Below are 15,666 nucleotides of genomic sequence, written 5' to 3' on the forward strand. Positions count from 1 at the left end.
ATTGGCTTAGAGAACAGAATCTGCTTTCTCACAGGTGCACTACGTTATGCGTACCTCCTCAAAACGAATCACAAAGAAAGCCTCTACTGGCATTATGAACTGGGAGGGAAAGACAGGGTGACTTTCTGCTTTGTCATCAGTTCAGGCCACAGTAAACAATCCAGAACTCCCAGTGGATTCACTGGCCTCCAAATGGTAGCATAGAAACATCAGGAGAGCTGAATCAGCTGCGATGGGCCGTGTTGCAATTTCATGACTTCCACTTGTTTTCTCTTGGAACTGCCCAGGAAAGGTTTGACTGCTGGTGGCAGTTGGTTTGCTTTGCTTTTTTTAGCTTCTCATACCATGCAGGGCTGAGGGGAGCACGGCATTGGCGGCGGTGCTGGGAGACGGACCAGTTGTTCAGAAGCCGTGCAGTTGGATTAGTGTGGGCCACAGGTGAAAGTTTGGCTGTCACGGCTCAGCTTTCACTCGCTGCTCCATATCAGTGGTTTGTCTGCTCTGGGGAAGGCAGGATGAGCCTTGCAGAAAGCAGTACTGCAACACCACAGATCCTGATGGGGTCTGGTTTGCAAGAATGGGCTTTTATTACACATGAGCTAAAATCCTCTGCAGCAACCTCTTCAAAATGGGGGGGCGGTCAGAACTTAACTTCCCTGTGTGGTTTGCTTGTTTTGCAGTAAAGCCAGCATGAGCATGAATGTGTTAAACTGAAAACAGGAACTGGTGACAGCCAAAATAGAGGAAGGATATGAGTTAAAAACAGTGAGCTGTACTCCTGTCCCTCCTTCCCACCCATGCCATGCGATAGGGAACAGAAGCTGGTATTATCCCAAGGTGTTTTATGTATTTTCTCCAGAACGTCTGGCTTCCCCACGCTTGATACAGAGCTTGTATTTCTTCTCAGAGAGCTATGTAGTTGGAAATAACTAATTTAGTAATAGCTTCCAGATAAATAAATAGGTGTAGACAGTTTCATACTTGCCTGCAAAACCATGGACAGCAGGTTGCACTCCTACAAGGAAATTCTGTTTTTCTCCCTTCCTCCTCTTCTTCCAGCTGCACAGACAGAGCACATGTTTTTTGAACTGTGATGTCTTTCTCCTCATCCATACGTCATTTGTTCTCTGTCTTCAGGGTCATGCTGTGCATAAAATGAGTACTTCCAGTTCCACTGATTGGGTTAGTTTTTTTTCTACTTGGTGATGTTTTTACCAGTTTTTCCAGACGCTGGCATGTGTCTACAGTCAGAGTATCTTTAAGTGGTATCCATCCCTAGCTAGGTGTTGGAGCTTCAGGGGAGAAATCTGCAGTTTGTTTGGATCCTTACAGCCATCAGGGAGGGGAGTAACAGCAAACCCTTAATGCAGGATTTGGGTTGCCGCCATGTTGTGGTATGCTCATCCTTCCACTGGTGAAAATCTGTGTGAAAAGCAGCTAGGGCAGAAAAAAGACCAATATGTATTCACAGCAGGTACTCTATGTCTCCTGTTATCTAAATTCTGTGCAAGCAGTGAGCGCTGATACAGCTCCATGCCAGCTCTGAGACCACTTAAAGCAAAATAAACATCTTCGCAGCATGGTCTGATACATGCTCCCTTTAGAATTGCAGGCACCTCCAATTAATCATGCTGCCTATGCAGGAAGAGGATTCAAGAATCAGAGGACATTGCTAGACTTGATGGTCTGATGGAGAGGTGGGCAGCACTCAACATTAAGGGTAAGTGGGCTGTGCTCCCAACCGAGTGAGCAGTGGCAGCCACTCCTTGCCTTGCCTCTCCTGCTCAGTGAGCAATGTCTCGTCTATATGCTGCAAAATCACAGGCTTTAACGAGCAGAGTTCTTGGTTCTGGCTTGCAGGATGTACTGGTGCTGTGGGGCAGTGCTCAGAGCTGTGCACACGTTTTTGACTAAACAGCCTTCCCTCCGTTGTGAGAAAAGGCTTTTATATTGTAGCTCAGCTGGCAGATCCCTGCCATAAATCTACGGGTTGACCAAGCCAAATGACTTCTTGAAATGTTAATGAATGAGATGTGACCGGTACTCTGGAGTTGGAGTGTCTGTGCGTAGCATTCTGGGTCAGCAGAGGGGAATCACCTGCTCTGTTTCGAGTGTGGTCCTCATTAAGTGCCATTGGCCCCAGCTGTGCATCTTAATAACCATGTATGCTTTTGGTTTTTGCTTTAATTCCGGTTATCTTGAGGAGCGTTGTGTCTTTAAGCATTTTATGGGCTTCAAAAATGGCACCAATTACACAAAATAAGTGAAGGGCTAAAAACAGAGTAAGAAGGTTTCAGTCATGGAGCAAGTCAGGCTTCTCATTGAGTGCCAGCAGAGTGCTTGGTGCTGCACGGAGCCTGGAGCCAAAGCCAGTCACTGCCCCAAGAAATGGGAGGTTAGAAGAGACAGATCTGACCCAGCACAGGGCTGCAGGGTGCCAGAGGGGGAGGGAGCCGAGCTGTGCAGCTTTTATGGAGACGTGTTTGTGTTGGTGAACAAATGCACTGTGAGCTCAAGAAAATACCTTTGTCTGAGGTTTGGTCCGTTCTGCGTTGTTTTGTTTGTAAACAGAAAGGAAACGGTTGGGTTTAAAAACATCATTTTAGGAGTGAATTAATCTATGGAGACTCGGTCTGCTGTGCAGAGACATGAAATGTTTTCAGACCTTATTTTTCTTGAAAACTGAAAAAGATGATTCTGTGGTGTGTACAGATGCAGAGCTATGTGCCTGAACCAATATGTCAAACTGTCATGTGGGAGATTTGGTGAAAAACATCTTGTCCTAGGGGAATAATTTTAAACACTATATGTAGGTTTGCTGCCTCATAAGAGATCATTACTCAAATCTATTCCCTCTTATGCTGGCTTGGCCTCTGCTTAACGGGCTCAGAGTGAACAGGAGCCCATTAATGCATCCTTTAAGAGCGGTTATCGGGTGGTAGAGGGGAAGCTGATCTCCGATCAGGGAATATAGTGTTTTTGGCCAAACCGTCTGATTTAGCCTTAACAAGATGAGTGGCAATCCAGGAGCTTTACGCCTGGCTGCTCATTGAGGGCGGCGGCGGCCGGGCCCACGCTGCGCTGGGCGCATGGGACTGTGGGCAGCGCCGAGCCGCGGCTGAGGCTTTGTCAGAGCGGTGAGGATGTGTAAGGGACGAGCCCTGCGGCACGTGGCTGTTCCAGGGATCTTCACCTCCTGTTTGTCACTTCAATCTCGCAGCGACGCTGAAATGTAGAGTGGAACCCATTGCAAACCAGACCTTTACCAGACTGTAATTGCACACTCTTGCTCCCTGCTTGTCAGTGTCTCTTGTTTCTTTTGTTGTTGTTGGCTTTGGCAAAAATTAGAGAAATGACAGGAGCAGCACCTGAAGAGTAGCATAACTCCTGTTGCCTGTGTAGCATCTGCAGTTGCCTTGGCTACTGGCCATACCTTCCTCGAGTAATCTCATCTCTCACAGGATGATGCGTGTAATGCATTCTAGCACTGCAGGTGAACTCGCTCTTAATGGGATTAGCTTACCTAAAAGTCAGGACACATCTGCAATTGTAGAGTTTGGTGGGGTTGTCACAGTTAAGAGGATGTTGATGTTTAAAAAAATGCAGATGAAGATGCTACCTGGTGGAAGAGATATTAGGAGCAGCTTAACATGGGCTAAGGAGGGAGCGAGAAGGAATGGAAGTACGTATACGTGGTGTCTTCAAGACTGAGGAGTGTGTCAGGATCTAATCTCAGTAAAGGGAAGCATGTTATTCCCGTGCTGATATAAAAAACCTGTCTGCAGTGTTTGCATTTTTTGTGTGTGGTTTGTTTTTTTTTCTTTTTTGTTAAGGACTGCTTGTCTTCCTCCCTGTATCTTTACTAATGGTGCATGTGACAGCAGCAGTGCTCCTCATGTGTCTGTTACCATTCCTTCATTAATACTTAGCAAACAAACAAACAAACCTTTTATTTTCTGAATGCATGCATGCCTTTGCAAAATAGAGCAGAATGAAAGAGCAGCTTCCTAAATGTGTAAGGTCACAGTGAGAGGGTAGAGGGGCACAGGGGAAGGCTGGGGGAGAGTCTCCTTACAGTGCTATGCTTCTGTTTGTTTGTTTTAGGACTTGGAGATTGAAATGTGTTTGTGTGGGCAAAGCCTGTTTGAAAGCTTGTATGGTTTCTGCCCAAAAGCGAGCTTTAATATTAAAGTAAAAACTTTTAAAGGCACTTAGGAATGTGAAACTGTCTGTGCATGCATACGCCTCTGTAAATATAGGAGCATGGCATTTTTGTCGTAGCTGGTTGATGCAATTCTTATATTTGATTTTGTGTGTTCTAACAGATGAATCCCACAAAACTATTCAGAGAATACTTTGGAATATTTTCCTTGATCCCACAGTTTGAACTGCAATAAACTAATTTGTGACAGTACTGGCAGAAAGCAGTCGTGTCAGGGGTGTGAAAGTGACCAGACTTAACTTCAACGTTCAAATGAATGTTTGCAAATGTTTCTTGCCATAGTCACCCAACTCTTCCAGATGTTGTAGCTGGCTTTTAGAAATGCCTGTGAGCAAGCTGAGTTAGTAATATTAATCAAACCTCGTTTACTTTCAGGGCATTCAGTGATTATTGCAGGAGTTTTCTCTGCTGTGAGCAGTTTTGCACAGTGGGTTGGGATACACGGCTGTGGTGGGTTTTCTTTTCCTCATTTTTATCTTCCTGTGAAATACAGAGCATGGGTTGTTGCTATGCACAGGGTAATGGGGAGGATGGAATATTATAATCAAGATAAAAGGAAGCAATTGTTTCCAGTGCTAGAAATTTTAGCTCGATACTTGCAGTGACTGGATGTAGAACTGCTGTAGCTTTTTTCCATTGCTCTGGGTGACAGTGAGTGCCATCCCAGGGTGGTGAATGGGTGCAGCTGGGTGGGTTTTGCCCCTCTCCAGACTGAAGGAATTACCAACCAAAAGAACATGCAGGGAAATGCTCTAGAAGAGTATTGCTGTGGACAGAGGAGTTGAAATAAATACAAAATGGAACAAGGAGGTAATTTATGGTGGCGGATTTAACAGACATCATTGCATAAAGGAATCATGGAGGTTGCTGCTACCAGGACTTGCGCTTATCAGAGCTTTTTCTAGGAGGATACAGTGATGATTGAGCTGTTTCCAGATGCCTTTCAGTCTTTGGACGCTTCGTTGCTTTTGTACTTATCCCTTCCATGTGAATATGGTGTGCACTGTTTTAACTTTTATATCTACTTCAACATTTGCCAGCAAAATGAGCCATTTTCAAGTGTCACACACTGTCCTGTGATGATAGAATCTCAAAGTGGCTTAAGGAAGGGACCTTAGAGATCATCCAGTTCCACCCCCTGCCATGGGCTGGCTGCCCTCATCAGCTCAGGCTGCTCAGGGTCCGATCCAACCTGGCCCTGAGCGCTTCTGGGCGGTTGTACCAGCACCTGTCCTGGCTTTGGCCATGTCATATCCTTCAGCTTGGATAAGAAGTCTCCATCCAGACCATCTCTAGGGCTTTAGCATGCAGGGTGGCTCTCACTAGAAGAGTATTGCTTTTAATAATAACGCTTCCAGCTTTCTAGTGGTATTTGCTGATAGAGGTAGTTGTGCAAATTGTTTAAACATCATTTGTTTAAAAATTCCTTGCTTTCAATTAGGTGTACTTCATGACTGACAGTGATTTATCTGAAATTTGGCAACTGCGAGGCAATGAAGTGATGACACCATCTTGCTTTATCCGACTAATTTTAACCTGCTGGGTCCCATTGGTCTCAGCTAACAGCAGCCCTCAGGAGTGTGTGCACTGCATAAAGCAGGTGCTGGGACATTGCTGTCTTGGATGAGGCAGAGAAGCAGTAAGGGAAGCTAGTGAAACAGATCTGCTGGGAGAACGTACTGTTTTGAATGAGCATCAGGCAGTTCTCGTGTTTAAGAACATGATTCTCATCAAGTGGATCAGAGCAACTTTTGTTTCTTAATGCAGAAGGTTTCTTCAGAAAAGCGTCGTAGCTTTGCCAACACAGAAATGTTGGAAAAAAATAATCTGGTGGGAATGTTTTATACCGTGTTGTCTATGAGCCTTCCTGCAAGCCCTCATTGTCTTCCTTTTTACTTTGAATTTGTGTGCATCATTTTCTGCACTCTTAGCAATAGACCAAGACAATGTGAGCCCTTACACAGTGATGCTGAGCTGAAGCATATCTTTTACTGCCTTGTTTGGTTGTTGGTCGAGGAGCTGGTGCTCTCTGGGTGCTGTTGGTGTCCGGGTGAGGCACGGTGCCTGCTTTAGGGATGTGCTTTCTCTGCCATTGCAGTCAGTGTACCTGTGCTCCCAGCTGAAGGGCTGGTCTCTTGCATCCTACAGTAAATGCTCGTTGCTAAACCACTGCAGATATCCTTGGGCCTCCTGTGACAGCAGTTTGCAAGCAGTGCTCTTTCCTCTTTTTCTGCAGCAGAGGAAGAAAGCTGCTGTCACGAAGACTAATCTCAAGGCACTGGCTTTTCCTGTACTGAGACCAGCATGTCCTGTATGTTCAGAGAGACCTAAGAATGAAAAAAAAAATACTGAGTACTGTGCATTGCAAGGGATCTGAACAACCACAAATCAGAAGAACGTTTCCCTTTCTCAATTCCCCGCAGTATTTATTTAGGGGTTTGTTTTGTTTTGTTTCTCTTTGCTCTGCATTTTCCCTGAAGTGGCATCACAATCACAGCCAGGGATTCGCTCATCTCTGTTAACAACGTACTGGGGAGTCCTTGCCTTGCACAGGGCTGCTGTGCCCGCAGGATGTGAGCACACCAGCTCTGCAGCCGTGTGTCAGCGGTGTGTGAAGGGCCACGGCTGGAGCACAGCCCCAGGGAGGTGGGGATGTTGTTTTTCTGCAGAGAGGCAGCAGCAGGCGGTGCAGGGAGCAGGGGGAGGCCTGGGGTGTGAGGAGAATGTGGGGAGCAGGAAAGAAGAGCAGAAGTCAGTGTGTGAGCAAAGGATGCGCTGAGGCAGCCTTTGGAAGTGTGTGTTTGGTTATTGCATGGGGAGCTGCTCGTGCTCCAGCTGTGCTGGTTGGTACAGTGCATTTATCAAAACTGACGAGGAAGTCCAAAGCCAACTCCAGGACATAGAGCTTAGAAAACACCTTTGAGCTGCTGGTTTTTGTTACAGCAGTAATTGAGAATGTTGTACAGAAATGTGAACCCTGAATGCTGCTGTGCTGAGCTGAGGTGCGTAACACAGCTTTACAGTTCGTTTCTCTGCATGGTGCTATGATACCATTTTGAATAAGAACATTTCTGACATCCTATAATTGAGTACTTAAAGCAATTTCCAGTTGAAATCGGGGACTTCCAGACTCGTTCAAGAGTATCTTCTGAGATGCTCTAACATGGGGCACCAGAGCTGTGGGGTTCCTGTCCAGTATCTGGTGAAGCAGTAGGTGAAGTGGAACAGCTGTGGTCACCCCATATGTGCACTGAAGCCACATTGCTTGAGTTTGGAGGAGCTCTGCAAGGGTGACGTGAAGAAAAGTCTTCGAGGTAATGAGGTTAAACATTTCTTGGCATTTGTGCTGTGTTCCAGCATCGTCTTCATCCCAGCCAGATTCTCTGGGTCTGTCGGAGCAGAACTGTGGGGCCTGTTTGTGCCGCTCGTAACTCTTCATCCCCTGGGTGAACATGAATGCAGTGGTGAAATAGAGAAAATGCAGACTGCCTGTCAGGATGCTGTCTCTGGCCCCGACTCGGGCTGTTGCTCCGTTTACTGGCAGTGTTTGGTCCCACAGAAGCCCTCCTGGTAGAGGCTGCTGGCGTGGCTCGGATACCACAGCAACTGAGGTGCTCCTGGGACCGTTATCTTCAAGAGCATTTTCTTTTGCCATCATGCTGGCATGGCCTGGAAGAAGGGAACAGGCCACCAGCAGTCATGGTGTGTCCCACCTGGAGGGCTGTGGAATGGACCCCGTGGAAGGATGCACAGGGAAATGTGCAGATTTTACAAGGCGAGGGCTGAAATTTGGGGTTTTTTGTTTTGTGTGTAATGATGTGACTAAGAGCAGTGGAGGAGAGATCAAGAATAGATGGATTTCAGAGAGGAAGAGTGTGCCATCATGGTATTCCACTAAAAGAGCTGAATAGGGAATCCTGTTCCGTAGGAGATGGTGAATGAACAACTCAGGTGCTGGGAGCTGGTGGGTGACACTGAGGTGTGCAACAGAACCTGCATAGCTAGCTGTGCAAATCCAGGACATTTGGACACGCTGAAAGCTTGCTTTAAACAGTGCATGCAGAGGAGTGAGCAAGGAATTCCACGGGGACGCGGTGCGGGGAGGGGGCAGTAAGCAGGGCCATCCCGCTTGCTTTGGGATGCTGTCAGTGTGTGCTGTGAGCGCTGGCATGTTGCACTGCACGGTTCTCATAACGCTCTCTCTGTGAACCCTTTCTAGCCCACGACCTTCCCCCGAGCAAGACGTCGGCCGCGGCGCAGACTGGCAGCCACTTGCAGTGCCTCTCGGTGCACTGCACGGACGACGTGGGCGAGGCGAAGGGCCGGACTGCGGTGCCGACATGGAGGTCCCTGCACTCGGACATCTCCAACAGATTTGGGACTTTTGTGGCCGCCCTGACTTGAACAAAAGAAATTATTTTTTTTCTCTTTTTAATTTCAAAGGGCCGCTACTGCTAGGTGGACTATTTTTCTAGGTTGGTACCTGCTTAGTGGCATATGGACTGGAAAGGGTTAATTTAAAGTAAACCTCAACTTTTTTTTAATCTTCTGCCACAGTATGTTACCAGTGTTAACCCTTCTGCAGTTAGCACACTTTTGCTTAAGATTTTCCTGCTAGACCACGTTTTCCCATTATTCTGTAATCTTGGCATACATTTATAGATGAAGCCTTTTCCTTTTTCATCTCAGCGTATGTCCAAGTCACGTATGTCATAATAAGACAAAGATGCTACTTCTCCTCCTCCTTTTCTTCATTGCTTTTTTTTTTTCTTTTGTTTTGCTTTGCTCAATGCTTATTACGATGGTTAATCCTGAAGAACAGCAGTTCAGGAATAAATGCCGGTTAAATGAAATTGTCATCATTATGTTATGTATTGACACCCAGCTTTTGCCAGTCACATCCAAACCAAACGATTAATGCTCTTTTGAACATTCAGGCAGCGATCCTTTTCCTCAGAAAATGAAGGTTTGTTATGAATAATGCTCAGCCTGCGCCTCCCTCCCTCATTTGCTCCCCATCTCTCTGTGAGGTGAGGACAGGGGTTTGTTTGTTTGCCTTTGTGAAACACAGATACGGAGCTCTGTCATGACTGGGCTGGTTCAGGCATGGCCTGGGAAGGCACACAGATGATTCCCTAAATAGCTCTAACAGGAAGTTTACCTAATAACGAATAATTGTTATCTCCTCCACCAAACACCCAGGTTGCAGCAGCATTTTCTTCCTCTGCCTCTCACTTTGAGGAGCAAGGGGTGCACATGTTCCCAGGCATGTTGTGTTCCTGTGGTGTTCCCAGAGCTGTCATTTTATTTTATAACTGCTGGAGTAAAAAACAATCCCCAAAGGCACTGAGCCCCTTCTGCATTGCTCGTAGCCTGCAGAGCAGTGTCCTGGCCCAACAACTGTGCTCTGCTATGGGGCTGGGTTACTGCAGTGCCCTCTGCTAGGTTGGGTCTGGGCCCAGCATCCAGCTGGAGTTCCCAAAGCCACTGTGAAGCCGCACGGCAGCACAGCTCCCATTTTTCCCCATTATAGCTGAAGGAAGATGCTGTTGATCAGAGGTGTGATGCTCTTGTCTGTAGGAACCACCCTAGCTCTGGTGGCAGTGTGGTCACAGTAAGTGGATGATTGGAGACAGCCTGCACCAAGGGCCATGTGCCCAAGGTCAGCACTTCCTGATCGGCCAGGACCGGGACACCCCAGGTTAGACCCTTCCAAACTTAGGCTGGGCTCCATTTTTGCCATGCATGTGAAGAACGCTGTTATTAGATGAACACAATAAAAGGAAAACCACGCTTTCCTGGTCTCGGTAGATAATGCTCATTGGAGAAGAAAGCTGGAAGCAAACCAGATAAAAACACAAATGACACGATGATCTGACACTCCTGTGGCTTTACGTAATGCTGTCTATTATTTGCATATCCTCTGTTTACAGGGAGTGTGAGCAGTCCCACCCTTGCTCAGGCCAGCCTGGCTTCCTCTGCTCCCCAAAGCTCGGTAGCATCGCTGGGGAGTTACGTTTTTGCTATGAAATAAGAGTCAGCCTCTCTAGAGTTGTTCATTACTTCTCTCATGAACTCACAAAACGTGTCCCTTCTCGAGGGATGGAATTTGAAGACTGCTTTGTATTTTTAGATGATTGTGCCGGGCCTTTAATTATTTTGAAGTCTGGCTCTCAGTAGACATCAGTGGGGAGGGAATTCTGCCTACAATGCTAATGGCCACAGCACTGTCTGAAATTCTCACTCTTGATCATTTATGGCTTCAGAATGATTCACAGTGTTTTGGAAGGCAGGATTTCTTGTTATTTGAATGTGCTCTTATTAACCATGCATGGATTGATTTCCCATTATGGCTGTGGTCAGTGACTTGACTTTGGGAAAAATGGAGGGTTTGGGGCCTTGATTTTTAATATTACTTTACTTTTCATTGAAGCTGGAGCTGTCACTAGGGTGGGGATTTTTGCCTATGCTGAAGCAATTCACTGGAACCACCTCACACACTTGGTTTGGAAGCAAAACATGCCACGTTTTGTACCTTTTTAGGTGTGTGCTACTGAAAGTTTGGAGCTTTTCCCTGGACCTGCAATAAAATGTCTCCAGGTTGAATAACAATTATCGTTGGCCACTCTGGAAGACCTTTCTTTGCCTGTGATTTGTTAAGTCCCAGTTCACTAAAATACGTGTTCAACTTTAAATGCAGTCTAGCAAATCACTTAAGGATATGCTGAACTGAGTGGGACTTCTGTATCCAGTGAAGCGTGGAAGAGTGTTTCGGTGGATTAGGGCCTCAGTTCTCATCTTTTCATTTCAGCTTATACTTGTTCAAGCTAGGTGTGTCTTGGAGTAAACCCAGCAAAGCACATGCCTGGACATATGATACTGTCTTTCAGCACTTACAGCTAAAAATTTAGGAAGAGTTCATGGTCTGATGGCATTCCTGTACCATCGCTCAGGCCTGATGGCTTGCTTCTTTGTTTTTAGTTTTTCCTGCTGCATTCAGGAGAACAGGTTTTTCAGGCTTCCTCAGGTCAGGGATGCACACCCTGTGCTACCAGGAAGAGACCTTTCGATGAATGCTGGATCAAACGCTTCAAATCTCTTTTAAAGAGAAATCCTCCTGTAAGTAGAAATGCATTGATTCCATTGGTCTTCAGCATCCTTCCTTTCTGGTTTGCTCTCTGCAGCTCTGTTTCTATCCTGGAGTTGTTCTCATTCCTTGAGGACTTATTTTTCCACTTGGTTATAGGAGTACAAATTGGAAACAAGCCCATAAAAACAGCAGAATTCTGAGGGTTTTAAATCATAAGAGATGAAGAGAGGATGGGGTCTCTGCACTGGGGCCGTTCTGTCAGCTGTGCAGTGGGAGCAGTGGGCAGATAGGATTTGCAGGTAGCGAGGCTTTAGAAAGAGTGGTCAGCCTTCCTGTGGGCCTTACTGTCCGTATTGCTTTACTAAAGAATACAGTTAAGTGCAGTCCTGCTGCTGACCTTCTGTACATTCAATCTCGCTACACTCGAGTGACAATAGCGACTGAGCAAAAGGACGAGGTGGCAGCTCTATACTGGGGCAGGTGGCAGCAATGCCAGTGCTGGTGTGCATTTCTATGGTTTTCTTTTTGCCAAAGATCAGAACAGAATCGGTACATATGCTGGCCAAGACAAGGATAATTTCATGCCCACAGCCTGGTGTGTTTGGTACAGACAGCACGTGCCAGAGCTTTGACACAAAGCTTGCTTTGCCTGTGGTAATTTTACTGTTCTCATTTTCTCCATTAATTTAACACTGAATGCACTCTCTTTTTTTTAAAACATATAGAAAATATCACCATAGCTAAAATAATGGCCTCTTATTTAAGAGGGCTGCTCTGAAAGTAATGCCTCCAGTGTTATGATGTTGGCCTGTGCCATCAGAGGTGGAAGTTGGTACGGCAGCAGAGGTTGGACCTTCCACAAACATCCCGTTAATTCTGCTGCTGTGTGACAGATGGCAGCAGAGGGGCAGGCTGACAAATGACGTCTGACATGGAAGTGCATATGAAGAAAAGCTGTGGAATGGAATTCCTCCATGTGGAAAAAATGGCCCCCACTGACACTCATTGACGCTTGCTGAACGTTTATGGAGACCCAGCAGTGGATATGAGCACAGTGGGTGGTGAGTTTCGGCACAGCAGCAATGGGTCACTCCTGCTGGCAATGAGATGTTGATGAGCGTGGCATGCAGATTCTTGTTCGTCACTGGCAAATATGCACTGCTAATGGTGGTGCCCCTGTCGAAAAAATAGTATCTTGAAGTTGAGAATTTGCTCCATCAGATAGTGCATCTGTCTCTTTGTATCTGTTGTAGTTTCCATGGGAATAAGTAGGAGGCATTACTTTCAGAGCAGCCTTTGTATTCTGAAAAACCTTTTCTGCCTTGCCCAGCATCTTCACTTCTCACACAGCCCCATGCTGTAGGAGCTGCTTGAGTTGGGAGGTTGGCAGCTGCCCATCATCTGGTTCTTGGCCTTGGAGGCTCCATTTCCTCCTGGCCCCGTCTGCTGGTCCTTCTTGGTGTATGTTAAAAGAAAATCTGTACTTTAACTTAAAGCGTGGTAGCAAACTGAGAAATAGATGTTTTGCATTTTAACTGGGAGGAGTGATGTCTTTTGGCCAAGAAAAAAGGATGGAATAGGCTCTATTTATGAAACACTCCTGAGAATTTTCTCCAGGGTTTTTTTTTCATGGGGTTCATAAGTTCTCTGCTGTTCTGGTTCAGCTGTTAGAGCCTCAGTGAGGGAGGGCCTCGGCTCATTTTTATTTAGTTACAGGGAACTTCATCAAAAAGGTAAGGTGTGTTTGGGTGGGAAGAAATGAGCATCGAAGCCATCAGGTCCGTTTTGAGGACCCTTTCTTGGATACTGCTTTCAGGCATCGTCAACCTGAGGCTGGTTGGCCCTTCCAGTGCAGGAGATCAGTCCCACAGCTTCCAGGCACCACCAGCAAGGCCAAATGTTGGCATGTCCCTTAAAGAAGGACATGCCACCCTACAGGTCACATAGGACAGGGCTCCTACAGGTCATGGGAGGCTGAAACGTGGTGCGTTGGCTCTGCTGTTGGGAAGGAGAGAGGAGGTGGGAGGCAGGTGGGGAAAGCAGACAAAAAGCCCCAGAAAGAATGGGTACATCTGGAGTATTTTTTTGAAGCTGCAGTGTGAGGTTGTCTCAAATGCTGGATTCACAGCTGTTCGATGGATGGTGTATAAGAGCATAACCCATTTTTATAGGATTGTTTCTCCTTTATTGCTTAAGGCTAATGGAGGAAATAGTCTAATTTTGTCTTAGAAATTCTCTATTAAAATTGTTGGTTTGAGTCCATCCCACTCATAGATTCTGACTGATGAAACTGCAGGCTGTGATTTCCGGCAGTTATAACTTTATCACTATTCACTACCCAAGAATATTACAGCTTTAAAACAGCCTTAAGCAAAAGGATGTGATTTCTTTAAACCGAATTTGGTTCATGGAAAAGAAAAAAATAAATAAATAAAAATCAAAACACTGGTAATCCGTACTGCATAGCAAACTCTTCTGAAAGATGTTATTGCACATGTAAAATATGGAAACTTGACTCTGCTGTGTGTTAGGCAATCCTGTACTCTTTTTTTTCTTCTTTTTTTTTGTTTTTTGTTTTTTGTTTTGGGATTCTTGTTAAATTCATTTCTTAAATGCTTGGTTGGAAGACTGTGACAATAGCTCATGAAACTGAGTGTTATTTTTTCCTTTTTTTTTAAATATGTAAAGTGCAGTCTTCTGTATTCATGCATATTGTACATAACTGTATATGTTTTACTGAGCAACTAAATAACAATAAATATGATGTTAATGGTGGCTATTGTATATGTCATGCCATGTTCTTTGATTTTTGCAGTAACTCCTGCTTTCCCCTAGAATGTGAAGAATGGAAATGATGCTGTTCACATGTAGGTAAACCCTGGGCCTCGTGATGGTCAGAACAAATCTCAGCAGAATGTGGGAGGTCCTCTCTAACAGTTGGCTTCCCTCAGTGGTACGGCTTCACCCAGAGCCAGGTTACTGCAACAAGGTGTAGTTTTCTTAGAGTCATGGAATGGTTTGGGTTGAAAGGGAACATTAACATCATCTGGTTCCAACCCTGTGCTGTAGGCAGGGACATCTCCCATTCACCCAGGTTGCTCACAGCCTGGCCTTGTACCTCCAGGGAGGGAGCATCCCTTCTCCTAGTGTTTGCTGGGCTTTGCTGACTGTTTCTGCATGTATTGAAGCTTCTTCCTTCCCTGCGTCAGCCGGGATCTGAATCCTTAACAAAACTTCTTCAGGCAAGATTTTGAGCTCAATTCTGTGAGTAAAAAGTAAACAGGCTACAACTGAGTCTAAAAATCCCTCCATCTCTGTTATTCAGATTTCATACTCTTAATCCTTTCACATTCCTGTGAATTTGTCAAAGAATCCTTTCCGTCAGGAAAAATGTCTTACGAGAAAGCAGTAACCTGGGCAGCCAGGCAATGTCAGAATGCATTTCTGAACCGAGGGAACAGCCTTACTTGTCTTTCACACTCAGAGGAAGCAGAAGAGCTGTTCAGCTTCATGTGGTTGTTTTTTCCGTTCTAACGTCGCATTCTCTGTGACTGAGATGCAGAAAGCTGTGCGGTGCTGCATTTTGGTGTGTGATGGAACGATGAGCCGCCCCATCTCCCGCAGCCCATGTGCAGATCCCGTGCCTTCGCAGCAGCGCTTTATGCTGATGAGGATCTGCTAACTCACACGTAATGCATCAAAATGCAAACAGTGCACCAGCTGTATTCCATACGATCCCTCTGTGTTCTTTTGCAATGCTGAGAGCACAAATGGAAAAACAGAAGAAACTTTTGAGACCCTTTTCAAGACAGTTAGGGGAGGAACTTCACTTAATGTTCAAACTGTGCTCTTCATCTTGAAGGGGCAGAGCAACACATGAAAGAGGTGTAAGCTGTTTCACAGCTTTTTGCTTCTTGCCATGCAAGAAGTGTGCATGATTTTGCTAACTTTTCAGCTCAAAACCATCACCTGTAAGTTTTTATTGGATTTTTTTTTTTTTTTTTGGGGGGGGGGGGGGGTGGAGAAGGTGTACTTATTAGTGGTTTGTAAGTTTGGGCTTCCCTTAATCCTGAGAGAGAAACCAGAGAGGGGAGCCAGCCTTCCTGGTGTCCTTTGGTGTGATTAGAGTCCCTGTGGGACCAGGTGCGTGGCTTTGGTCACAGGGAGCATCCACTCCTCACCCCTGGCTTCTTCCCAGTCCTCCCCTTCTGGAATAGACATTGCCATGATGGTTACTTCACTCTGCTCAGATGGCTGCACTTATCTCTTGAGTTCTGTTACTGCTGGGTTCACATGGCCCCTTGGCCACACAGTGGCTGTACCTGGTGCTGGGGTCTGGAGGAGCTCGCTGCTC

General features: G+C 45.9%; 1 protein-coding gene across 1 annotated transcript in view; it reads left to right on the plus strand.

Moving 5' to 3' along the window:
• The window catches only part of MN1 (MN1 proto-oncogene, transcriptional regulator), a 36,656-nt gene extending 22,558 nt beyond the window's left edge, over positions 1-14,098 (plus strand). Inside the window, 1 exon segment of the mRNA XM_042866083.1 lies at positions 8,442-14,098. Within this exon segment, the coding sequence (XP_042722017.1) occupies positions 8,442-8,626 (185 nt within the window). The 3' untranslated portion in view covers positions 8,627-14,098.
• The last annotated feature ends 1,568 nt before the right edge of the window (positions 14,099-15,666 follow it).

This window comes from Lagopus leucura, unplaced genomic scaffold, assembly GCF_019238085.1.
Source record: "Lagopus leucura isolate 7727_CA_CO unplaced genomic scaffold, USGS_WTPT01 Super-Scaffold_806, whole genome shotgun sequence".
Taxonomy (NCBI): domain Eukaryota; kingdom Metazoa; phylum Chordata; class Aves; order Galliformes; family Phasianidae; genus Lagopus; species Lagopus leucura.